The sequence below is a fragment of the Oxyura jamaicensis genome, chromosome 2, assembly GCF_011077185.1.
Source record: "Oxyura jamaicensis isolate SHBP4307 breed ruddy duck chromosome 2, BPBGC_Ojam_1.0, whole genome shotgun sequence".
Taxonomy (NCBI): domain Eukaryota; kingdom Metazoa; phylum Chordata; class Aves; order Anseriformes; family Anatidae; genus Oxyura; species Oxyura jamaicensis.
This window is the reverse complement of record NC_048894.1, coordinates 144,692,905-144,718,034: the sequence shown is the minus strand read 5'-3', so window position 1 is coordinate 144,718,034 and position 25,130 is coordinate 144,692,905. Positions and strand designations below refer to the sequence as shown.

The window sequence follows — 25,130 nt, the reverse complement described above, 5'->3', positions numbered from 1 at the left end:
GAGATGCTCTAGACTGAAAAGATAAAAAATAAAAAATCCCAAATCGTTATCCGAAACAGTCCCAAGCTTGTGTGGCTGATGAAAAGCCTGGAGACACCTGAATATCGTGTTTCCCTTTTTCATTTTAGCTGTAAATTTACCTTGGTGCCTGGAGCTGCGTTTTTACGCGTGTCTAAAATCGTCTGGGTCTGAGCAGAAGAGCACCTCGCTCATATTTACAGCTGGTGGTGACTCAGAAAGCAGGTCTTTGGGTGCATAAGCTCACTGAAAAAGCACGCTCAGTTGGTGTGCCTGGCCCAGGACCAGCCTCCAGGCAGCGCACAGTTGTGCTCGCTGCTCCTGGTGAGGGAGGAGGATGGGCTTTGTGGAACCGAAGCACTCGTCCAGGAACAAGGAGAAATATGTGTGGCTTCCTCCTCAGCCTGAGGGATTTCATACCCTGCCTCCAAGTTCTCGGCCTGCCCAGCAGCCGATGGTTTTGCTGGTGGGCAGGAGTACCTGCTTCTGTAACAGCCACAGAGGCCTGGACTTCAGGGTCTGGTCTTGGAAAGGGTCTGGGAGCTGGCAGTGACACTCAGGCGGCCTTCCTGCTTGGTGTACAGCAGCCGAGAGGTTTTGTCCCTTGGGTCTCGCATACAGCTCCCCAAGTGTGTTCCTGGCAAGGCCTCCTTTCCTCAGGGGGCCTGGGGGCCCTGTCTTGGAGTAGCGCTGGGGTTCAGCATGTTCCCCAGGTGTTAGGGCATGAGGCATCCCCCTCCTTTCCAGAGAGCTCCATTGCTCCTACCTCTAGTATTTTTTATTTAAAATGTCACACCTCACGTCATCTTTCTGTCCCTTGCAGGGAAAATTAGCTTTTATTTTTCCAAAGGATCACGACACCTGAAGCCTGGCTCTGGGCTGCATGTTCCCTTTGGACTGCAATATCAGGCTGCAGCCTTTGGTAGCCTTCCTGTACCTTAGTGTATTATTATTACCATTATCATTACAATAATTGTTGGGTTTGGTCCTGTTTCTGTATGCATGGTGGAATGCCTTTCTGAGTCACGGGGTATATATAGGAAGGAGAATTTCCAAAAATAAGGGCTGGACTCATAGGACCCAGTTTCTTACAGATTAGATAGAATAAATCATTGCTCAGGTATCTGCTTTATTTCTGATCCAAAATTAATGTGGTCCCACAGTCTTCTGTAGGTCAAGTACTAAATAGAAGGAATAGGCCAGCAGAATAAAATCCTTATGTCCCGATTGACCTCACAGCTACAATAATAAAAGCTGGAAGAAATGCAAAGGAGCTCTACAAAGTTTATCATGCTACTGAACCAGCAACGCAGCAAGAGATTAGTATCTGTACCTGCAAGGCTGTGTACATAATTGACTAGAGGTGACTCATACAATAAGAAAATTGTACTCTCCTGGAGGTTATAAAATGGTCAACTATAAATTAGGGGTCCACGAAAGGTGGTGCACGCAGCTTGGGAGGTGCCAGGCTTCTTGTCGGAAGCCTACACAGAGACCTGGTAGTGCAGTGGGGGGGATGTGCCTGATTCTTCAGGTTAGGAGAGTTGAAGCAGTCTACAGTGCTTAACCTATGAGCATGCTGCTTTTAATTTTCCATTTTTATTAACATTAATTATTAACATCATGAATATTAACACAAAACCTTTTTCAATTTCATTTTTTATTTAAAAAATGGAGGAGAAAGCCAGAACAGGCATGGAAGAAAGCACCACTGAAAGCTGCTTGGTGATAACAGCGTGGAACAGAGGAGAGCTAGGGATACAGATCAGGAAACGTAGCAATACTTTATGTTCCTCAGCATTGGGATTATGAAAGTTTATTTTAATATTTAATAAAATTTTAATTTTACTCTTTTTTAAAAACAAAAATGATTGGAAAGTATTACTAGAAAATCTAAGTTCTTAAATTCTGGTCTGCTGGAACTCATGATGACCAACAGCTTTCTTTTTGCAGTACAGTAAGCTGTCTGGTCACATTATGTAGGTCCTCCTGGCTTCCCACAAGTTTGGCATTGTAAGAAACTCAGCAAATGAATTAAACATTTTCCAGTGTTTAGATTTCTGCCTGAAAGCTGTGTGGCAGAGTAATCAGAAAGAGGCAGGGCAGGCTCTCTTTAGCAGCACAGAAGGGGTGAGATGGTTCCCACGACTGCCCACCAAGCCATGACCCAAAAAAGATACTGAAAGATACTGAAGATACTGCACAGAAATGGGTTGTCTTTCCTTGTCCTTCCATATGCTGCATACTGAAGAATTGTGAGTTTGGTGTGTATTTTGCAGCCTAGCATCTTTGAGTTATTGGGTGGACTGATCACTAGCAAATTAGAGCAAGCAACAATATTTACTGACGATTTCTGTCCCTTGGATTGTGGAAGCATGCTCCCAGAGCCCAGTCTTCAGCCACATTAGCGTTTCCCACTATAGTGCAGTTCAGAGAGCTCAGTGGTATATCTGCATGTGATGGGAGCAGGTGTTCTTCCTCACTTAATTAAATGGCAGCTTTTCTGAATTCATGTGTGTACTGTGGGGCTTGACCCCTTTGCTGGATGCATGCACCAGTTTATTTCTAGGCAGAACTGCAGAACCACTTTTGCTTTAGAAATGCCAAAAGGTGAGACAGTCTTCTGTGTGCTTTCAAGAATTTCCCAATTCCAGTTCGGTTGGGCACCTCAGGAATAACCGTTGTTTTGTGTGTGTGTGTCATTATTTTTCTTGTGGTATTAAATTATCATTCTTCTGGAAGAAAAATGATTTTTGTAAGGTCCACCGTTAGGACTTACAGGAAAGCCTCTTGCTTGAGTTTGCTGTAAAGACTTCAGTCAATTCTAATGCTTCCCAAATTGGCTTGCCCTTTCATAATCTGCTCTGTGTAGAAACTGTGCATTATAATATACGAATGTGTGTTTACTCCTGAATAAATTAACATGAGTTTTGCCAGTGGGCATGATCTAATGTGATTTTTTGCAATTAATAAAGAAATGGGATATCTAATGCATAATGGGTTGCACACTGAGCAACATTAGATTAACAAGGAATGGAAGAACTGCATGTCCTGCTGATGGTAGACAAAATCAAAGGTGTTGACAGATTCACTCCATCACAAACAAAAAAGACCTTGAGGTTGTTTATTTGTATAGGGGGACCATAAATTTACCACACTGATACCAGCAAACAATAGTCCTGGATTGTGTTTCTTAAAAATATGATGTGCAAAAATATGAAGTGCATTATTACATGTCTTTACATCTTTATATATAGCTGTAGATAATATATTATTTTGTATGGCCAGGAAGCAGATTGGCAAATGTATATATAACAAGCAATGTGGATTTATAGACTGCCTGCTAAAGGTTTACATTTATCCTTAATTTACTTTGTGGGTCCTATCGGGTCCTTCCTGCGAGTACTAAAAATGATTGTCTCACATTTTACATTACATTTGCAAAGTGGTGTAATATGATTTGTGCCTGAATTTATATTTCAGAGGGGAATTCAAGTAATTACTATTCCCTCCTATTAAAATCATCAGGTCCCAAATACGTACAACTGAAAAACAGGTCAGTCTAACAGTCTTTTACCCAAGACTTGTAAGGAATCAATATAGTTCCCATCAGTACAGTAAATGACTTACTGAACCACTTCCAGTAATCACGATGCACAATTTCTCATTAACCCCTTCCTTTCTCTATATAGAATCATTATTTTCCTCCAATAAAGTTATTTTGGAATATTTTTGTAATTCTTTACAAACTAAGGCAATTCATTCAACATGTAATAACTAAGGCTGTTCTATATACGGATGTGTGATGCTCCCCACTAGGTAGTACATGATTAAAATAGTTTCTTGAAGATGTGTGGATGAGTCAGGGAGCAGGAATTTCTTTTACTTATTTATATTATATTTTTTATGGAAGGTTGTGGGAGTCGGGAGACTCCTATTTCTGTAGAGGGAATTTTGTCTTTACAATGACTTTTCAAGATACCTGGACTATTTTGGGATGCCTGGCTGGCTGAAGTGTCTACCAAGGAGAGAGCAAGAGTATAGTACTGACTTGAAGAAGTTTTTATTCTGAAATTAATATCCCTAAAGTTAAGTCCCTAAAATTAATATCCATGACCCATGCTCTCTTAATTCAAGAGGTGTTCAAGGAAAGGTTGAATGTGGTGCTTAGGGACATAGTTTAGTGGGTGACATTGGCGGTCAGGGGATGGTTGGACCAGATGATCTTGCAGGTCTTCTCCAGCCTTAATGATTCTATGATTCAGTAATTCTAAGGTGGCTCATTTTCAGAGAACCTTGGGGACCAGAAGGTACGTAGCTCACACGACTAGCTCAGAATAGAAAGAAACAGCATTATTGGATGGAACATGGAGGGAACTGGGAAGGCAATGCTAATGTGAGAGGAAGTTAGGCCACAATAAGAAATCTGAGTTAAATAGCTTCACAGATTTATTACAGACTGCTAAATAAGTTTGTCAGAAACAGAGAAATTTAGAAACAAAGTAATGTCTTGGCTGCTGCTATTTTTGTATTTGAAAATATAGCTATGTTATTTTTCATCCATATCCTGTTCATGCTTGTAGCTCAGAAATGCAGAAAAGGGCAGAAAGGTGCAAGAGAACTGCAGCTTGAGAGGGCTTTTATGGAAATAAACTGGTTTGATGGTAGACTTAATGGCAGCAGTAACAATAGTCCTCTCTTCCTCTTTTCAGAACTGTAAACAGAGATGATGTGAAAACAAAGGATGCAGATAATATTCAGAAAGCGCCTTTGTTTACATAGCTGCTTTTTTGAGATTAATCAGACATTAATTGACTAGTTATGACAGTGTTTGCTTTCATAAAGTTTACTGTAGAGCTGGCCTCATCCAGATCCAGCAAATAATGAGTGATAAAGAGCCAGAAAGTCATCTTATTCATGTATGATGATATTAACAAATAAAGGCGAGTCCAAAGCTAATTTGATACATGAGCAAATCTAAAATGTCTTCCTGTGCTTTCCTGCTCTTCCACTGGAGGAATGCTGGAGATGTGAGCCTCTCTCTTTCCTATGACTTACCAGAAAATAATTCCTTCTGCTCCATGGAGTTTTTTCTGCATTTGCTAACAGGATGAGAAAGCACAAGAATACTGGCATGGATGTTAGAGAACTTCCTTAGCTGGAGATCTTATATTTGTCAAGGTTGAAGAGTCTCCTTTGCTCCTTCTGTTCCATATCATTTGAAACTATTCTTCCCTTTGCTTTATTTCCGTACCAGTATTCCTTATATTTCCTGTCTAAGTGGGTCCCCAGCTGAGAAGTGTTCATCATATTAGAAGCACCAGGCAGCTACCAATAGCAATTTTGGGAGAAAGTTGTCCTTTGCCTATGCTGGCATTTGCCACTCTGCTAGTAGGTGTCGATGAAGTGTTTGCCGCAGTGCTAAGTCTGACAACTGAGTCTTGCCTCATTAGCGAGATGCTAGAAAGTTGAAGTGGGGCAAAGAAAGAGGCAATGCAACTGCCGTTTACCAACAGCCTGTACTGATCTCAGGGCTAAATAATGAGTAAGATGAGCCAGATCTAACTGCTTTGGCAGGTAAAGCTGTAGATTTGCCCCAGGGCATTGATGGTGAAGTGACTGATGTGTCTGGTTGACTAGTGATGAGACTGGCATGAGAAAGAGATATGCTCTTAAATTCTTATATGGAAAGCAGAAAATCTAGGACTGTATGAGATCTGATGGGTTATCATGAACATCATTACATTGTATCAAGTTTGTTCTGAAAACATGCATGATTGCCGGTTTGTACTACTTCTTTTACAAAAGTTTCCTGAACCCAGCTTCCTCGATTGTGTTCATATCCATCTGTCCTCTTTTTAACTTAGCTCTTTTTAATATTTCTTAGCTCTGTTAAATAATTCTTCTCTTTTTTAATTCTTCTCTGTTTTTTAATAATTCTTAGCTCTGTTTAATAATTCTTCTCTTTCTCTGGTACTCATCTCTCTCCACTACCATTGTGAGGCTGTTTTCATTCTGTAGGTGGCCTTTACATTTATCTAGCATCCTCACATGAAATAATTGCACCATTCCTCACTATAAAGTCATAGCCTCTCTCTGCCTGTTCTTGTCTGAATTCCTCCTTCCTGAGCGTGTGATGAGGATTTTATACTTCTGTCTCACCAGCACCCGAACAATAATATTAATGTCTCTATCTCTGTCACGGAAATTTCTTACCTGGTGAGTCCTAGGAGGCTTGTTTTCAAGCACTGAAGTGAAGAGAAGCAAACATCAGCCTGTATAAACAAAAGGAAAGCTGTGATCAGACTATTTCAAGTAGAAAAAAAGCAGTGAACTAGAATTATGAATATGTTAATGGAACTAAAGAGATAAATACAAAAGCAGTATGTCTGAAATTGTTCTATACAAAAACCAGAGAGGCAAGTTAATATCAATTAAGTAAGAATATAGAATCATTTCAACAAGAATTTAAAATGGTCTTTCTAGATGGAAATATTTTTTTTAAGTTTTCAGCTTGGATAATTTAGTGGTTTAATGAATTCTGTGTTCCTGTTTTTCTAAGTTTGTCATCCAGAAATATGATCAAAAGGCAAATGATGGAGGTTTACAAATCTTGAAGGCAACAGATAAGCTGATTGTGGAATTGTTCACCAAATACTGCAATGCAAGAGCTAGGGAACACCTGAAGCAGTTAGTGAGAAATCAATATAAAACAGGCAAAAATGGGCAGTGAGCTTCTGGAATTTGCTATCCCAGGAGGCCGCAGAAGCTGACAGTATCAGCAGGTTTAAGAAGACAAATTTATGGACATCAGGACAAGATGTAGGTGCTAAAAATGATGTGCTCTCCAGTATCTCTAGTGTAACAGGCACAGTTCAAGTGGAGTGACTTCAGAAAATAACCCTTTCAGTAGCTCTCCCTAAATACATCTCTGAATATAAAGCTGGATGAACTGCTGGTCTGGCAGTAGGGCATTTTTTAATGTCGTTGTGTTCTCTGTCCTGTTCTTTCTGTCTCAGATTCTGTGCTCCATGGTAAATAAACTGAATATTTTGTCTTGGTATTCGTGTATGCCTATCAGGTTGTACTCAGAAGACAAGATCACCTTTCTTGGTGTTTCACACACAGTGTTTGTTCCCACCCTTGGTTCATTATCTTACCAACTTTAAATTAGCCATAGTTCTCTTCAAGGTTTTGTGTGAGATCAACCTCCTACTATTTGCTCTGGCTTTCCTGCATTTCTTCAGTTCTTTCTATACTTAATAAATCCTTTCTTCCTTAAGCATTCACCTCCTTTACAAGTACACTTTCAGGGCTTCTAGCATGGTCTCCCTCTAGGTATCTGTGAACTGTCAGCTTCACAGGCTCAGAAGAGGAGCAGTAGGCTATACCCGTGAGGGGAGGTATGAGCATTTTTGATTAGGTACAGCCAACCGCGCCACATTCCTTGCTCTAGGGCCAATGCCAACTTCATTGGACCAATGCTTATACTCATATTAATGTTCTGTGGCATGCAATGTTTCTCCCTCCATTTAAATTTTCATCTAATCCCAGCTTGATCAGATGAGATCTGCAACAGCTAAGTCATATTAGAAGAAATTAGGCCATCAATCCATTATTAAGCTGGAAAGTATTTTATATTCTGTCTGCCCTCGGGGTGTCTCAGAACGTTCCATGGCTGTTCCTGCCTGAGTACGTGAGGGCTGGGTTTTAGGTGCTAAAAGATGCATAGAGATACTGAGGGTTTTGTTTTGTTTTGTTTTTGTTTTTGTTTTTGTTTTTGTTTTTTTTTTTTTAAGTATTTGGTTCCCTGCCGTGCAAATAACTTGAGCCAAGGCCTACGTGTTTGTGACTACAATCTTTATTGTTCTGTTGGCCAAGATACTTCTGAGAGCTGCTACTTCTACATGTAAATAAAACAGCCTTTAAAGAGGTAGCAACCATTCTTTATTTTTGGGAAGTTTTCCTGAGATGTAAGTAAAGTTCCTTACTTGAGTCCTAGCAGAGATCAGTGTACGCTCTTTGAAAACCTTATGCTTGTTACGTGTTCTGCTCTTGATAATATATTCTGTCCAACATGCTCTGAGAATTAAAAATCTAGCCCCAATGGTTTCTGCATAGCTGTCTCTTTTATTCCTGATGCTTGCCAAAATGACCATCTTTTGTATATGCTTATTAATTTTCTTCATTAATCTTCTCTTTTTCAATGAAAATGGATCTTAATCTTGCGATCCTTCATGAAGGTTGAGCCAGAGCAGCACAGAATAGCTGAGTTTGGAGGACACCTCTGGCAATCATCTAGTCCTGTCCCCGTGCTCAAAGCAAGGCCAACTAGAGCCAATCGCTCAGGACCTTGTTAATCAAGTTTTTAGTATTTCCAAAAAATGGAGACTCCACAACCTCTCTGGACATCTAAGCTCAGTGTTCAGTAACCCTTACAGAGTCCATAGCACTTTTCAGGTATGTACAGTACAGGAAGCAGTATAGTGAAGCATCTGAAATCATTAGTTGATTATTAGGACCTTAGTAACTAATTTAGGAACTTAGTAACTAATTGGCTTTGGTGACTCCAGTCATTAGCTTTATCTTTTCAAAGTTATTCCAGATCTGACTTGAATTTTGTTGATTTGAATATTGAGAGGGAAGAAAGATATCATGGGGATGACTGGATTGTCTTAGTTCAGGTCACTTTCTGCATTCTAGAAATGCCACCTTCTGCCTATGGATGTTTACCTTCTTGCCTCATCACTGCCTCAACAGGTCACGTTGCATTTGGTGCAGGAAAGAGTTAATTTAAGGCAGCTTGTAAAAGCTGCTGCAAATAGTATGAGTCAAAGACATTTTTTTCTGATGGCATTGTGCTTTGAGCCAAAGCCACAGAGAAACTGGCATGCCAGGAGTTGAAAAGAGATGTCTCTGTGTTGTGCACACTCAACTTCCAAAGTCAGCGACTGGGGTAGAAAACTGACCTGAATATGGAATAAAGAGGTGCCCCGAGGAAGTAAAGAGTGGTGACTATATCCATGGCCAAAAAGAGGTGGAGGACACTGGATGAGATGCGTAGCCTGTGTCTGTTCTTTCATATTACTGTTGCTGACTCCCTGCCCTAAGATGACATGGATGGTGGCACTCTTTAAACCGATGGTTTGTTTATTTTTTTGTTTGCTTTCAGTTGCTAGATTGACGTTACAGACCATACTGTTAGGCTGCTGTACATCCTTTGTAAATTGCTTTAAGATGTTTTAGTGTGATAAGGCGACATAAAAATTGAAGTCATTATTACTATCTCTATCACCAAGGGAATTGGACAGCTGGCATTGATCTGCAAGGAACTAATTTCCATAGTTTGTTATTACATTAACCCGTAGAATTCTTCTTGTTTATGATTTCAAATAAAGTTTTCCTAATCAAAAGGTCATCCTCCATGGTACTGATAGCTTGAGAGACATGGAAGGGCAGGAAATGAATGAACCCTGTCATTTTTCATTTGATCAATAAGATCTTGCATTGTTAATAATAATATCCCAGCACTTTACATTACATTTACATCATATCAAGATCCCACCAACCACTTCACAGAACTTTTTATGAGTGAAATGTAGCAGTTAGTGAAGGGGATGCTGCTAACTACTTGGTTTGGGGCAAATTTTGTGTCCCCTTGAATTATTGGTGGTTAATTTATCTCAAATTCTTTAATTAAAATAATCATAAGAATTCTGTACCCATATTGCTGTTTTGTAAAGAAAGAGATTGAATAAGGACCTTATCTTGCTGTGTTGAGTAATGCTTTATGATGAGCTAAATTGCACCATTCATCCAAAAGCCCCACTAATGGCAGCACAGAGACTGCTGTGTTGTGGAGAGAGTAACTTGTTCTTCACTATCCTCTTCTGCTTTCAGAATAAAGCCTGAGAAATCCAAGAAGGGATTTTTAATAATTAAAAGTGCTTGCCGTTAGAACTAGAGGAAGTAAGAAGTTCAGTCTGTTTAAAAACATTGAACCAAGCGTCGTGCCATTTTCCAAGGTGGTATCGATGTAGCTCCAGCGTGGTTTGCCACTGTGAGCCATGGCACCTGTGGCCAGGCAAACACAGACATTGGGAAATAAGGGGCAGTAGAGGGCCACAGGACAATCCTCCCTGTACTAGCTCACAGCACTGGTGAAGGTGAAAAAGAGTAAGGTTTGGTGGTGTTTGTTTGTTTGTTTTTCCTAATACAAAGCTCTGCTTGATGCTTCGGTTCTCTACTTGGTCCAACTACTCTAGTTGTTGGCTCTGCCAGTGTGCCGCCTTCCTCCTGTTTGCTCATGGTGTGAAGATGCCCAAAAGATGGAGTCAGAGTTCTTCTAGCAGAATGTGGGGAGTGGGGATTGTTTTTAACATCTACAATCTGCATGGGACCGTGGTGCAACATTACCCTAATGGAGAAGATAAGTCATGAACAGAGAGTTCAAAGCCTGCAAAGACTGTAATAGGACAATCTTTATAGCTGGGCAAACAGCTTTTTCAGGAATGACTTAGATACAAATGATTGTGCATGAGGGTATATAAGGGAAGTCTCTGGCTCTTTTTTTTCCCTGTTTTGCTGTTGTAGGTTACTGCTTAGCAGGATTCGGAAGGCTGGATCTCCAAGTATAGGGCTCTCCTGAGAGGTGTTGCTATTACACTATAAACATGTCTGAATTGCAACAATGTTCATCCTCAGCATATCTAAAAATTGATTAAATTGGTCAAATTTCACTTTCACTGGTGGTTTCATGACAGTAATTTACATGCTTGATAATAGGTGAGGGCCTATTTAGACACCTGGGCCAATTGTAGACTTCTGGGGGAAACCAGCTGGCACTCAGGTACAGCAATTGGTCATCTAAAATGGCACCAGGTACCTATTTTCCATGTCCAAATGGCTCACAAAGTATCAAAACAATATATAAAGTCAAGAGAAAAGGGGAGAGTGGGACATAGATCTCTGACAGTAAAACAGTACCTAACTGAGGAGACTGTGCTATCTCAGACTGAAGTATTTCAGGGCTGGGAGTTTTTGCTGTAGGAAATTAGCCTGTCAGAGTGAGAATATTACATTAACAGAAATCCTTGTGTGATTTTTCTTTCTGACTTTTTCATCCAGGCCGTGCTTTGCTGAGACTTACTGACAAAAAGCTTGAACGAATGGGTATTGCCCAGGAAAGCCTGCGACAGCACATTCTGCAGCAAGTCCTTCAGCTGAAGGTGAGAGAAGAAGTCCGAAACCTCCAGCTGCTTACACAAGGTATGAAAAATAATTTTGGTGTGGGCAGCCCTTGAGATCAGGTAGGAGAAGTTTGCCTGAGGGAATAAAAGGTGACTTGACATTCTGCAGCAAGAAATGATGCGTGAAAATGCCTCATAGATTCCACATGCTTTCCAAGCTGGGAACAGAAGGTAAAATAATGCACAAACAGAGATGTTCAGTTGCTTGTTTTGCATGATGAGTAGGCTCAATCTACCACTGATGGTGGTCTTACTTAAATGTCTGCTTACTAACATGAAAATAATTACATACAAGGGAACAAGTAGAGAACATGCTGTCTTTATAGACGCTGTACATTTTGCATTAATTGTTTATTTTCAGTGTGAGATAAAAGAGTCATCTCTGTAACCTGTTTTATGGTAAGAGCTGTCAGTGGAAAATTACCTGTTAGACTCAGCTTTTTGCAGATGGCTGATTCCTTTTTCATGTTGGAGTAATTTTATTGACTTGAATAGAGTTGCTTCTAATTTATGCTGCTAAGAAAAAGGAAAACTGGGCTCAATATGGAGATCTTGATTAGGAGACAGGCAAGCAGGAGTAACAAAAAAGCTTGTACATATTTTCAAAATGAGGTTAAGATGTTTTATAATGACTTGCATTATTAGTTTTCTATTAGGGTTTTTAACAGCTGTGGTAACACAGAAGAAAAGCAGTCATTGTGGTAACAGCATAAAGTAACATTTATCCATCTTCTGATACATATCTGCAGTACTTTCTCAATGCTAAACCTTGTTTGGTAGTCCAGTGAGATAGCATAAACTGCACACTTCTGTGGCGTTTTGGTTCAGTGCCTGTAATATGTCACATCGTATGAAAAAAATAGAGTTCTTCAGTACATGCAGTATATTTTTAACAAAACGTCCTTCACACATGACATTATGTTCCCGATTAAGCCTTTCTCACTGTGTTTGGGGAAAAACTCTCTGATTAGTTGAGGAAGCTGCATTTTATTTGAAAGAGCTGAATAGTTCCTTCAGGCTTGGTGTCTTGTGGATTGTGATGAGGAGCTTTAAGGGCTCCTTTATATCACCATGATCTGTGAATATGACTTCACCTCGTCTTTTGTCATGTCAAAGGCAGTGCTCATGCTGAAGCACCAGCGTGCTCACCAGATGTGTAGAGCCCTCTTCCCTTCATCCATTCATCTTTTCATCCATTATTCCTACATCTTTTTCTCTGGTATTGCCTGGGTTCTCTCTTCCCCCTACATAAGAAGTGTTATTGAAGAGTTTACAGGCTGCGAAGTTCTGGTTGTCAACCATCACTGCCGTAGCCTGGTTTATGAAAGTAAACTTTACTGATATGGGACAGTGAAGATCCAGGAGCTGTAAATGTGGGTCAGTCGGTCACTGTAGATAGATTTCTGCATGAAGCTGTATTTAGTATTGAGGACTATGTGTTTCCAGGCTTCTCCTTTTCTGTTTCTCTCTGGCTTCCCTCCGGACACATCAACTATGAGTCATGATCAGTCAGACAGCGGTGACTGCTATTTCAAGGAATTTAGTGAAGCATCCTTTGAGATTTAATCCTTGTCTGTGCAGTTGAAGATACAAATTTGGACTTTGGTAAGAGCATGAATAAACACATACTGAACTATGAAAGAAAATTTAGCAATTGATGTATGGGTGTGTGTTGAATGTAGTCTCTCTCTGCCTTGTAGAGAGAACAGTGTTGCTTAGTCTGATCATATGAAGGCATGCCATCGTGTGCTTTATGAAAAACAGCACAAGCTTACCAAAAGCTGATGGTCTGCAGCTCCTGCTGTCTTCCCCCAGAGTGGCACTAGCCATTGTGCTGTGCTGAGCTCCATTTTAGCCTCCTTAAATAGAGCAGGAGTTACGGGGCTGTACAGCTGTCCACTGAATGTTCCCTCATGCAGCAGGTCTGTGCTAATTGTGTGATCCCAGAGCAGGGGGCGATGAGTGATAGGTTGACAGCAGTGTTCCTATCCCTTATCACTTCATTTGCACCAAGCCGGAGTGTATCTGTTGAGAGTGCTTGTTTGCAAGTACTAAGGTTAAGATACATTTTCTCAAATAAGTGCAGTCTGTAAAACTGGATGTCAGGTTTTCTCTGAAGCTGGTTCTGTCCCCTTGCCCAGTTCCTTCAAACAGTGTCCACACTTGCTATGTCTTATACATTTCTAATTGAGGTTTTTACTGGAATAGCTTCCTCTAAGTGTTTTTCTGTTCTGGAGATCTTTTTTTCTCTGAAGAGTAACAGATTTGCATGCCAGCAGTTTCTGCTTTTTGGAAATTCAACTTGCAAAATGCAGCCCTCAGTGCAGCAGTAGCTACACTTTCCTCTGCTGTCCCCCAAAATATCCTCCAAAAATGGGAAGAAGAAAGCCCTCTTGTCTCTTGGTGCAGAGCTCAAGAGGTCTTTAGGTAAAAGAAGCCACTAAAAATCCTTTCTGAATTCATTTAACACACCAGCTGGGTTACAAGCAGTGAGGTCCTAATTCAGAGCCCACTGATGTCAGTAAAACGACTTCCACTAACTTTAGTTCGTATCCTGATTGAAGCTGGAGGGGACAGGGAAGGTTTGTAAAAAAGCATTATGTATTATTTATCAGATATTTTAAGTGTTTTTGTGTTCTGTTGTCCACAGAGAAAGTTAACCTCGTTTTAAAAACTCAAAAACTGCTTCATTTTTTTTCATTCAGGACACACCATCCAGTCTGTTCAGGGGATCTTAAAGCCGGAATAGTATGTGATTGTGTAATTGAGGACTTGTCTGGAGTTTTAGGAAGACTTTTCTTTGGAGTGAGGACTGCCTGATTGAGGCTATTATCTGCAGAAATGCTATTCCAACCTGCACTAGGATAGAAGGGTAGAGGCCCAACTACTGATCTCTGCTTTTTTCCTAGACTTAGTGATGTTGAGGAACTAATTTGACAAAATATCTTCCAGTGTCTCTTAGAGAGAGCTGCACGCTGCTGGAAACACCATTATTGTACTGTTTCCACTCCAAATCTAAGTTGAAAGATCATTTGAAAAAAAAAAAAAAAAAAAAAAAAAAGCCTTACATAACTACACAAAGAAGTTATTTTGAGATTTTTCAATGTGAGTCCTGGTTTTGGCTAGCACAGAAGAGACTGTCCTCAAAATGGTAGAACAACGCTATGTGTGATTCTCGGCAAAGTATCCACAGACAGCCATCTGCTAATAGGGCTGAGCTTATCAGGCAGTTTTGGACTTAGATTAAATTCAGATACCTGCATTTAAGATGACATTGGAGCCTCTTGTATGCTTCTCTCTGAGTTTCATATAGGGCAAAACATTGCTTGAATATGCTGCCTGGCCACAGGATGTGCCATTTTCTTAAAAAATAATAATAAAATTAAAATAAAAAATCTCCAGCTAGCAAAATGTGTTAGAATAAGGGTTTATGTGTCAGTGAAAATCTTCACAGCTGTTGATACCTGTTGACATTATTTCTTCAGTAAGTTTTATACTCATCCTGCCCTGGCGCTAAGCTACTGAAAAACATATATGCCCATTGGTAACGACAATAAGACCAATTTTTTTCCTTGCTTCAATTTCCAAAATAGCCCCATTCAAAATGTATTATAATGCCCTAGCATTATATTCTTCCAGGAAAGGAATTAGAGGGCCTTCAAAGGTGCATCTCATCTTCTGAGGAAAGATGAAGCAGGAGCCACGTGTTCCAGCGAAGGATTGTTCACTGGGCATTAGAGGAAACTTGTAACAGAAATATTGCTTTCAGGACCAGTGTGGTGAATAAACCAGGACTACAAACCCCACCCCACTGAATCCTGTTATAAGGATTTTTGTAGTATTAGCAGCCTTTTAGTAATAAAGTCAGGCATGATCAAGCAAAGAAAGTTTGAGCTGTTTGACACAGAACCCTCCCAGCCTGTCAGAAGCATCACCCTAATTCCTGTTCACCTTGTCCTCTTCTTCCTTGTGAGTACTGAAGGTGGGAGGAATTTGAATGCTGCCTTTCCACCTTGCACAGCCGTGTCTGGGACGTTCGTTGTCATTTTCCATAATCAAAGCCTGAAAGTGCTAGACTTACTCCCATTGTCTGAATTCCCACATGGGAAGGCCTTCCCCGTCGTGGTAGGTCCGGTACACAGCATGAATGGCTGGGAATTACAAACCTGCCTGAAAAGGGGCTCGAGCAGTGAGATCTGAGAACACAGTGCCTTCTGAAGTGCAGGACTGGAAAGTCTTTTGGAATCAAGAGAAGATTGCAGTTTGCCGTGCCCCTGCTGTGTAGGCTTTACGGATACAGTAGTATCTGAGCTGTTGTTGCCTACTGTCTTTTATGTCTTTTAAAGAACTGTGGCTTGGGATCAGGACACCTCTTTGTCATCCTTGTAAAGAAGTCAGAACAAACGAAGTTCGTGATAGAGGGTGATCCTGTTACACTTCCAGGATGTACTGTTTTCTTTCCTGGGTACATTATGGACTCAAGGTTTTGGCACCTAAGGAATCAAGAGTTCCTTCCGCCCGAAATACTCTTTTTCATGTCTGTAAAAAACAGCAGATGTTGCCTCTGCGTGCAGTCAAGGTAGGCAGTGTGTTTGCCTTCCCAGGCAGCTGATGGGAGGAAGTGTGTAACACTTGTGGAATTTGGGTTTCACATCCCTGTGGCGGTGTTTGGAGCCATGAGGCATTTGAAATGTTGACTGTCCTCTTACCAGGCACCCGTTTTCTTTTGTTTTCATTGTCTTGACCTCACCCCTAAGTGGAAGCTTCCAGCTAGTCAGGAAGAGCCTTTCTTCTTCTAGCACAAATTACTATGCAAATGTTTCTTGCATATGCTGCATACATGGCATCTATCCAATGCACAGAAAAAAAAACACTTGATAGTTCAGAAAAGCTCCAGCAAACTTAATTCCCAGCTGGATTTCCTTTGCTTTGTGCTCCTGTTATGCTCCAAAATCTCTAAGAGACCTCATAAATAAAAAATAAAGAACAGCATGGAAATATTGGCAGAATTTGTCTAAAAGTCCACGGATAAACTACTGTATTCCAGGACTCAACATGGTAAATTGCCTGGTTACGGAAAAAGAAGTTCTAATCTTCTTCTCCATACTGGTTTATTTTCACTATATGTCCTTATCCCTCTTACTTCCTTCTGCTGTGTGTTCTCTCTCCTGTGCCGCTGTAGGAATCTTAGCACTTGTGCTAAGTGCTTAACACTTCTCTTCCAAGACCATAAAACGACTTTGTTGCCATCCTAGAGTACAAAAGAGCAGTCGTTGTTGTATTTTTCTCCTAGTCAAGGACATACGCAGCACTTAAAGAGGACATAGTCTTGGTAGTCAGAAGCTGTGGTTGTTTCTGAGAGGTTTTTCAGACTTCAGGCACTGTTAGGTTTTCTGAAAATCATTTTTTTTTCAGGTTACAAGTATGCACAGAGGGTTTCTCTATAGTTTTCATTTGTTTCAGCTGAAGTAGAATGTTGTATGTGCAGTGTCTATTTGAGCGCAGATAAAAATGTTTAAAATACGTGCATCAGTGATGATGCATATCAAGTTCCATCTATGGCATCAGTTATTTGAATTTCATGTTTCTGGTTTCTAACCTGAAGAAGAGACTTCACAGTGCAGTCAGCAGTCCCTGATAGACCATGGAATTGCCCTGGTTCTAATAGTTACCTTTTAGCTGTTGCTGTGATGCTAATACATATATATTCATAGCAAACAACCAAGCAAGCCAGCTGACAGACCAGGTTCCAGTACACTGGCCAATACCTTGTAGTGCACTCTGGATGTGCTTAGCACAGAATTGCCCTTCCATATGCATAGTATATTATTTTGGAGCTTGAATAAGGAAACGTAAGCAGCTATGAAATTTATACTGATGAACTTGTACAGCAAGATTTTAGCTGCATAATACTATTAGATGTTTGCATTTGTATATGTTTCTATAAACGATATTGCAACTTAGACTAGCTGGAATGCAGTTTTATCCATTTTGTATGATTGATTGCAGTTGTCTCGTTTTCTTACTGTTTTATTAATGTTTTATTTTTTCTCATTCCTGCTTTTCAAATTTCTTAGAAGTCAGTACGCTGGAAAATTAGGTGTGGAGAGTTTGGCCCTTCTAAGCTAATCCATACCCAGAACTGTTTTACATGTTGAATAAATAGATCTTATATATATATTTTTGTACATATGCAATATTTCCCCACTCATGTATAAATTGGAAAGAGAATAAACAATTTTGCTAAAAAGTTTAAGAAAAAAAATTAAATATTGCTGTTTGTGCTGTGACCAGTCATGAAAGACTTTCAACCAAATAGGAAAGTTTTGAACAGTCAGAGGCTGTGATTTTACAGCAGCTGTTTGTGATCAATGCCAGCAGAAATCACTTGTTTTCACCCAGCTAAAAAGAACAGGCTGTTAAAAGGGATTCCAGCAATAGGTACAGTTGTTCACACAGAATTTAAATAAATCACGTCTACATATTGTAAGTTGGTAGCGTTTACAATGTAACATATTTGTCATTTCCAATGAGATTTTCCGGAAATCGGGCCTAGAATAAAATTAGGATTGATAGTTATTTTATGAAATAAATGAAGGATCAGAGCCCTAACTATACCTTCCTACCTCTTGGAAAATGCATTGGAATTTACACTGCTGGGCTTCTGGTTGATGTAGTCTTCATCAGCTAACACCTTTATGATCGATCTGAGTGAGCAGAGCTGGAAATAAGAGGATAAATAGTGTCCTTCTGGATCAGAAGAGTATCCCACTTCCAAATGCTCTGTCTCTGATAGTGGGAAATGCTGCTTAGGCAGAGCCCACAACCCTGGCCCCTCTCTGTGGTCCCATCTCCTTGTGCTCCCCAGCATCCAGAATTCCTGCATTAGGAATAATCCCTTCCTAATTATTTTGCTATCCATTTAGTATCTGTCTTATTTTGTCATCTTTATAAGTTCTTCACAATAATTTTTTTTTACAAAATGGAAATCTGGCATCCTCAGTGGAGCCCAAACTGCCAAAGCCTACCTTTGTGTGCCTTCGGTTGGGACTCTTCTGCCTTCTACAGAGACAAAGCAATCCCTCTATCACGTGCATGCGGTAGTAGCCATGCATCCTCTGTATTTCACGTACAGACCAGTCACACCTCAGACAAATGAGAGGAATTGCTCCTGTTGCTCTCCATTGATTACTGTAGAAGCTCAGGATGTCTGTCAGGTGTATTTGTCTACAGGGCAGACGACTAATATTAGGTGAGATAATTCCCACTCTCTCTGCCTAGATGTAAACTCCCAAGCAGCAAAATGCTGCTCTGAAAGCTGGATGAATTGCCCTCTCCACTCAGATAACACTGTCTTTCTAGTTTTATGAAACCAGTGTTACTGACGCCTGCATGAATGTGTTCTGTTAGCAAAGTGTTTCACCATATTGGTGCTTTTAACAAACAAGAAAGTCACTTAAACCCTTCTTGAAAATACAGAGTTTTGCTGTTTTCAGTCCCTGTAGGTGGACTTTGCCAAATAGTTCAAAAGCATTTTTTCTTCCTGTTGTTGCTAGCATTTATGGCCTGTGCAATAAAGATTTATAATTACTGGAAAGAATCAAGGGAGGTGGGAGAAAAACCCTCTCCTTTTTATACCTTTGTAAACTTGCTTTTCTAAGTTATATAAAAAGTATGTGTTTTGTTTAAAATTTTCTATTTTTTTCACTCAATTTCTTTAAAACGTTTCTGTACTGTAATTTTTAAAATAAATGTGGTTTTATTCAAATAAAGGTTTTCTTTTAATGGCTTTTATGCTTCCTGAGATAGAGCACCTTCATTTACACAGTCATACATAGTCAGTCAGCAGTGTTATGATCTGTTTTTTTTGTTTGTTTGTTTTGTTTTGTTTTGTTTTGTTTGAATTTATTTTATTACTAAGCATCTTCCACAAAGGAAAGGGTTGATTTTTTTAAACATTTTTATTTGACATGATCATAAAACACGGGTACTAGACCAGTGTTTCATGACATGTTCAGGTATGATTAATAATTTTAACTTTACTAGTTCCCCCTTAAGATCAATATTATAAATTTTTTTCAGTCACTATTTGAATGTATTTTAATTGAAATTGATTCCCTGTAAAGTAATATATCGAAGTGTTTAACAATGATCTTGTGGTCCTTGACATTAAGGAGTTCTGAATTCTAACAAAATTCTGAACAGCTGTCAACAAATACTTAATTTTCCTCTATGCAGCCTGAGGATAGTACTCATGAAACACCTGTAATTTTTTTATTTAAGTGCTAATTCCGGCAGATGACAACATCAATACAGCAGCCACGGTTTTCAACGTGAATATTAATGGAAGTAAGTGGCCAGATGAATGTTTTTTTAAATAAACCTATTACTCTGTTTGCAGTTCAGTTACAGCTGTGTTGTGTGATCATAACGTATAAGAAGGACGTGGACCTATTAGAACGAGTCCAGAGGAGGGCCACGAGGATGATCAGAGGGCTGGAGCACCTCTCCTATGAAGACAGGTTGAGGGAGTTGGGGTTGTTCAGCCTGGAGAAGAGAAGGCCCCAGGGAGACCTTACAGTGGCCTGCCAGTACCTAAAGGGGGCTACAGGAAAGCTGGGGAGGGACTCTTTGTCAGGGGGTGTAGGGATAGGACAAGGGTAACGGCTTTAAACTGAAACAGGCTACATTCAGATTAGATGTAAGGAAGAATTTCTTTACTCAGAAGGTGATGAGGCACTGAACCAGGTTACCCAGAGAAGCTGTGGATGTCCCATCCCTGGAGGTGTTCAAGGCCAGGCTGGATGGGGCCTTGGGCAACCTCATCTGGTGGGAGGTGTCCCTGCACATGGCAGGGGGGTGGAACTGGGTGGTCTTTAAGGTCCCTTCCAACCTGAGCCATTCTATGAATATTGAAATGTGTACTGTTATTCATAGTTTTTCATTCACAGAATTTTTGAAGTGTTTACCAGTAAAAAAATGCCTCCCAGTCACTTGTCTTATTAAAAATTACCTGTGTGAAGAAAGGATGCATTGTGAAAATCTGCAGTGAGTCGTTCCTTACAGAACTCAGGTATCATCTCTAAGGCCATTGAGCAAGTCTTTGTTTTTCTCAGTATAAGAGTAAAGGGTTGAGTTTTAGTCTGTATGTGCATGGCAATGCCATACAGTTCTGAAGCTCCTCAGCCACACTAAGGTTTCACCCACATCCTAGCGCTTAATCTCAGTTATCCACATAGCTAGAAAATGAGTTAGTTTACATACACTTGGCTTGTACAACTGATGTCCGCCTGAGAACAACTCATTAGAACACAGCTGGGCTTAGGAGTGCTCACTTCATTTTATATCCAGACAGCCCCATTCAGAATGTCAGGACTCTGACAAGGCACACTCGTTCAATTATACAGGAGAGCTGGAGCTCATCCTCAGAAACTATAGGGAAAGCATTTTAGAGGCTTTTGTATGTGAACAAGAAAGCATGTCAAGATTCCCCTTCAAGCTTGAGGGCAGTCTGAAGGCATATACATGGACACGGTCATAGAGCTTTGAGCCCTCTCCACTAGAAATAGGATTCAGGTCTTCCCAGTCAGTTCATCTGGGACACCCAGCTGCCATCAGCTGGCATTTAATGCCGTGAAGTGGATTTGGAGCCACTTCAACACCTGGGTCTTGAAACAAATAATTTTGCCTCGTCCTTTACTGAGACCAGTTGGGAAGCTTTGCTGGCAATAACATCCGTCAACAGACTCTGAAGTTCAGTTCATGTTTGCTGTGTTGAGGGAGCATTGTTGTGTAGGATCTTCAGGAGATGGGTTTTGAGAGAAAGACCTGGAAAAAAAAAAAGGTTTTGTAAAGCAAAAAGAAAGTGTTTTTTTTTTTTTCTAACTGATAATGTCTTTGTTCAGGGAGCAGTAATGCAAAACTTGTGTTATTAAAATGTGTTCTCCAAAGTCCTCTAAACAGTATGTTTTTTTCTTTTCTCTTCAGCATATGTCAGAGGTAGAGATGGAGGGGGAATAGTAATCACATTTCCTTCTTTCTTTAAAGTGTTAGCTCATTCCAGCCTTTTCGAGAAACAAAGAGGAAGGGCTTCTCTCTAACACTATTTCTTTTCGTCTTTCATTCCTTTACGAACTCCTGAGTAACTGAGGATTGTTGTTAAAGTTGGTCCAAGAGATTAATATCTACTGCTCTAGTTTTCCTTTGCTGTTTTTTCCTTAGCCTGTGTGTTTAAAGGGCTGACTAGACTGCAGTTGTCTGGTGAGGAATTTCTTTAGCTTGTTCCAGAGAGCGTAGTTATGTGAAACGCTATTCAGCCGTGCCTTGTGATTTTCTGTCATAAGGTGCCAAGATGGTCCAGCCGCATTTAAAGGCTCCTGGATGCTGGAAGAAGCAATCGGTGTTTTCTTAGATGATGGACTGGCTTTTAAAAGTGTCAGGCAATTAAGGATGCAAATTCCTTAAGCTCATCACTCCCCTGGTGTCATGGAGGTTACAATTCTTGTTCCAAACTTGAAAGACTTTGAAGCAAACCATTTTTCACATGAAAGGGACAGGAAAAGGAAGGGAGGGATAGTCCTACCTCCACAGCTCCACTGACAAATCTGCTGTCACCTGTGGAGTTTCTGAATGCATCTTTCTCTAGGCTCATGAATTACTTTAATGTGTCCAGCACTGCAGCTGCCATCCGTTCTGGTGGAGCTGTTGGCTGTGACACTAATCACCAATACTGTTGACTTCTGTAGATCTCTACTTCAACCTGGGTCACAGTTTTTGAGGATAATGGAAAGTAGCCAGCCCTTACAGCCCATCAAGGTAACAAATGTCTTTTTGCTGGGTTGTATCTTCTTAAAATTAGATATCTATGAGTTTTTTGTCTTTTTTTCTAGAAATCTGTCTTTTAGGTGTAGAGGGTTTTTTAGCTGTTGCTGTGAAAATAGTGTTTTATTTTCTTCTAATCCTAATAAGCTGTTTCTGAGAGTGAATTATTGTTGTTTACTGATACTTGCTTGCTAGAATTGTTTGTTGATAAGTTCTCTTTCTCCCTTCCTAAATATCAGCTGCTGTGTTAAGCACTAAAATGTGTGATTGTTGCTTTGTCAGCAACTCATGTTTTCCTTTATTATACTGTTACTGCTGTTCTTGAGATCTCTTTGGTTCTCTCTAATAATGGGACCTGTCACTGTGGGAATTTTACCTTACTTCTACATGGTTTAACTGATCACATGATAATTCTAGTATAAGAATTTGTTTTACAAGTTTATTCCATGTTTTCTCTTGACCCAGATGATCAGAACCCAGGGTATTTAGATGAGGAAAATTAAACAGATGCTGGGACCAGAGAAGATGAATCCTTTTGTCATGGGTATCTCTAAGAATTAGGAGCTCCTGATGCTAGTGTCTTCTTTAAGTTTCTGCTACTTATAATTAATGTGGATAAGGTCTTTGAGAAGGTCTTCAGATGACTCAAAACTTGGTCCATACTCTTCAAGCACACAATCTGTATCAATTCTAATGCAGTGAGCATATAGCAGGAGTAGTTACTGAGAATGCAAATCTATGTCTACCACCAGCTCCAGGTTGGTTTTATCCAAATAATCTCCCTTTGAAAATCTGAGACCTCAACTTTGTTCTTGGTTGTGTGAGGGCAAATGAAGGAGTAATGCTCCATTGATTTTGGTGAAATGTGAAACTAGTTAAAATGAGAACAAGATCAACCCCATTTTTCCTCTACAGCATGAGACTATAAAGCCCATTCAAATCAATGAAGGGTACTGATGACTCTGCTGACCTCTGGATCAAATCCATAACCCTTTTTAGTAACTTAATTAAAACCACAAATCCAGAAGCATAAGTGTTCTGTTCTTTAAGTCAGCATAGGTCTTTCTAAAATTGAAAAATATCCTGATCCCTTGCCAATTTTATTGTATCAAAAATACAGTTTTGATATGTTGTTCTCTTTATAAACTTTTTCTTAGCTATATAAAGCCTATTTCCTACCTGGTCTCAAATTTTCTTTTGATGATGCTCACTACCTATGTTATTTGAAATCCTAATTTTGTAATCACTGATGAAAATAAAAACCACAAAACCTGTTTTTTATCTTATTTTTCTATTCATGATCTTCACTAAAATGGCATAATCAAAGATAAATACAAGTATTCCGTCTTTTAGCTTGAGCAGTTTGAAGTGTCATTATCGTGTCTTACATTAGCTAGCCAAAAGTTAGGTGTCTGTTTGAAGTCCTTGCTCACATTTCGCAAGTAATCAATGAAGAGTGATAGCCACCTCCAGAGATAAACTGTGCCTTTCTACAACAGATGCCCATGATAGGCACAATGCATTGCCCTCTGGAGGCTCTTTCCTTTGTCAGCTGGAGGCCTCACCATCTAATTTGAGTTAGCTAAAAATGAATAGAGGAAAGGCAAGGCAGTAGATTTTGCCATTTTTTGCTTCTCAGCGTGAAGTATATAACAAGTGACGTTACCTATTTTTAATTTGCCGCCAATCTTCCACTGCCTTAGTATATTAATTTTTCTGCCATTACCTTGTACCTGTTAGCAGCATTTGGTTATGCTATGGCCTTAAATTGATTTTTTTTTCTACAATTCATAGCATCATCTTTTACATGCTATTACTTTCTGTGAAGAATTTTTCACCTGAGCTAACTACTGCTCACTGGTAGTAGAATTAAAGCGCCAACCAAAAAGGCTAAAACTAATAAATTACAAGTTCTGGGTTAAGGGGTTTTGGTGTGGTTTTCTTACTTGTAATTTAAACGTTCCTTTTGTGTGAATCGGTGATGGTCTCGCTTTATAAACTGTCCTGGGTTATAACTTACCTGTGCTTTGGCAATTTTTCTTGACAATGAGTTCTAACTGTGGTCCTGTGCTCTGAGCTCCTCCTCTTCTCTGGATGTGGTTGAGCCTGATACAAATAGTGTACCGTTAGTATTATTTTAGGTTTGTGGCTTTTCTTGCCTCTCTGAAGGTGGTTCGAGTTGTGCACATGAAGGCCAGGTCCGGGCTGAGAGCCCCAGCAGAAGTGCTCATCGGGAACTTAACTTTTAGCTTTGTAATTCAGAAAAGTTACTGAAAACTTTTTCCTTTCATGTAATTCGTATGGGCAATGAAGGTGTAAGTCTCTTGAAAGCCATGAACTGCATAGTTTGAACTAAATAGAAAGGCTGGTAAAGCCTATCCAAAAACGGCTCAAAATAATAACACAAAAGAATGACTGGAAAACCAAGCTTTTTCATACTTCTTTTGTTTGTGCTTTCTGTGTCTCCCTTGAAGCTCTTTTGCATTCTCATGCAGCTTGTTCATTTTATTGAATGCTAAAGCCTTTTACCATCTGCCAAAAGGTTTTATTTTGGGGTTTCCTCTCATGTGGGAGGGTGGTTTCCTCCTTCCCTTCGTGCTAGTTTCATTGCTATCTTTAGGACTCTGAGCCTACTGGAGACCTTCCTGTCTCCCTTTTATTACATATTCTCATCCTTCCTTGCTGCAAGTTCCTGCCCCCGGGGGCAAAGAATAAAACGAGAACTGAAGCTGCCTTTTTGAGCTGCCAGGCTGATGCAGGCGGCTTTTGTTTTAAAGGCAGGAGTCTGGTTCCTGGAGTGCAGGTCTGAGCGCACTTAGGAGAAAAACTCCCTGGTGGGGGTGTTTTGAGGAACGGTCCCTGCACAAAGGTGTGCGCAACTGCCCAGTGCTTCGGCTGCAGGTTTAATGGCCTTCTGAAAAAGGTCAATGCAACCTGCAGCATTTTCTCTAAAAGCAGTTTGCTCATCACTATTTGTTAGTCTTTTACCTCAGCACATGAACCCAACCCGCTTTGACACTGTTAGGACATCCGCAGCCTTTT

The 25,130-nt window shown here is 40.1% G+C and overlaps 1 protein-coding gene across 2 annotated transcripts in view; it reads left to right on the top strand.

The window, feature by feature from the left end:
* The window catches only part of SAMD12 (sterile alpha motif domain containing 12), a 166,937-nt gene that overhangs the window by 72,048 nt on the left and 69,759 nt on the right, over positions 1 to 25,130 (top strand). For both annotated transcript variants that reach the window (XM_035317357.1, XM_035317358.1), the window contains one exon: positions 11,146 to 11,286. In XM_035317357.1, coding sequence (XP_035173248.1) covers positions 11,146 to 11,286 — 141 coding nt within the window. The remainder of the gene's footprint in view (positions 1 to 11,145; positions 11,287 to 25,130) is intronic.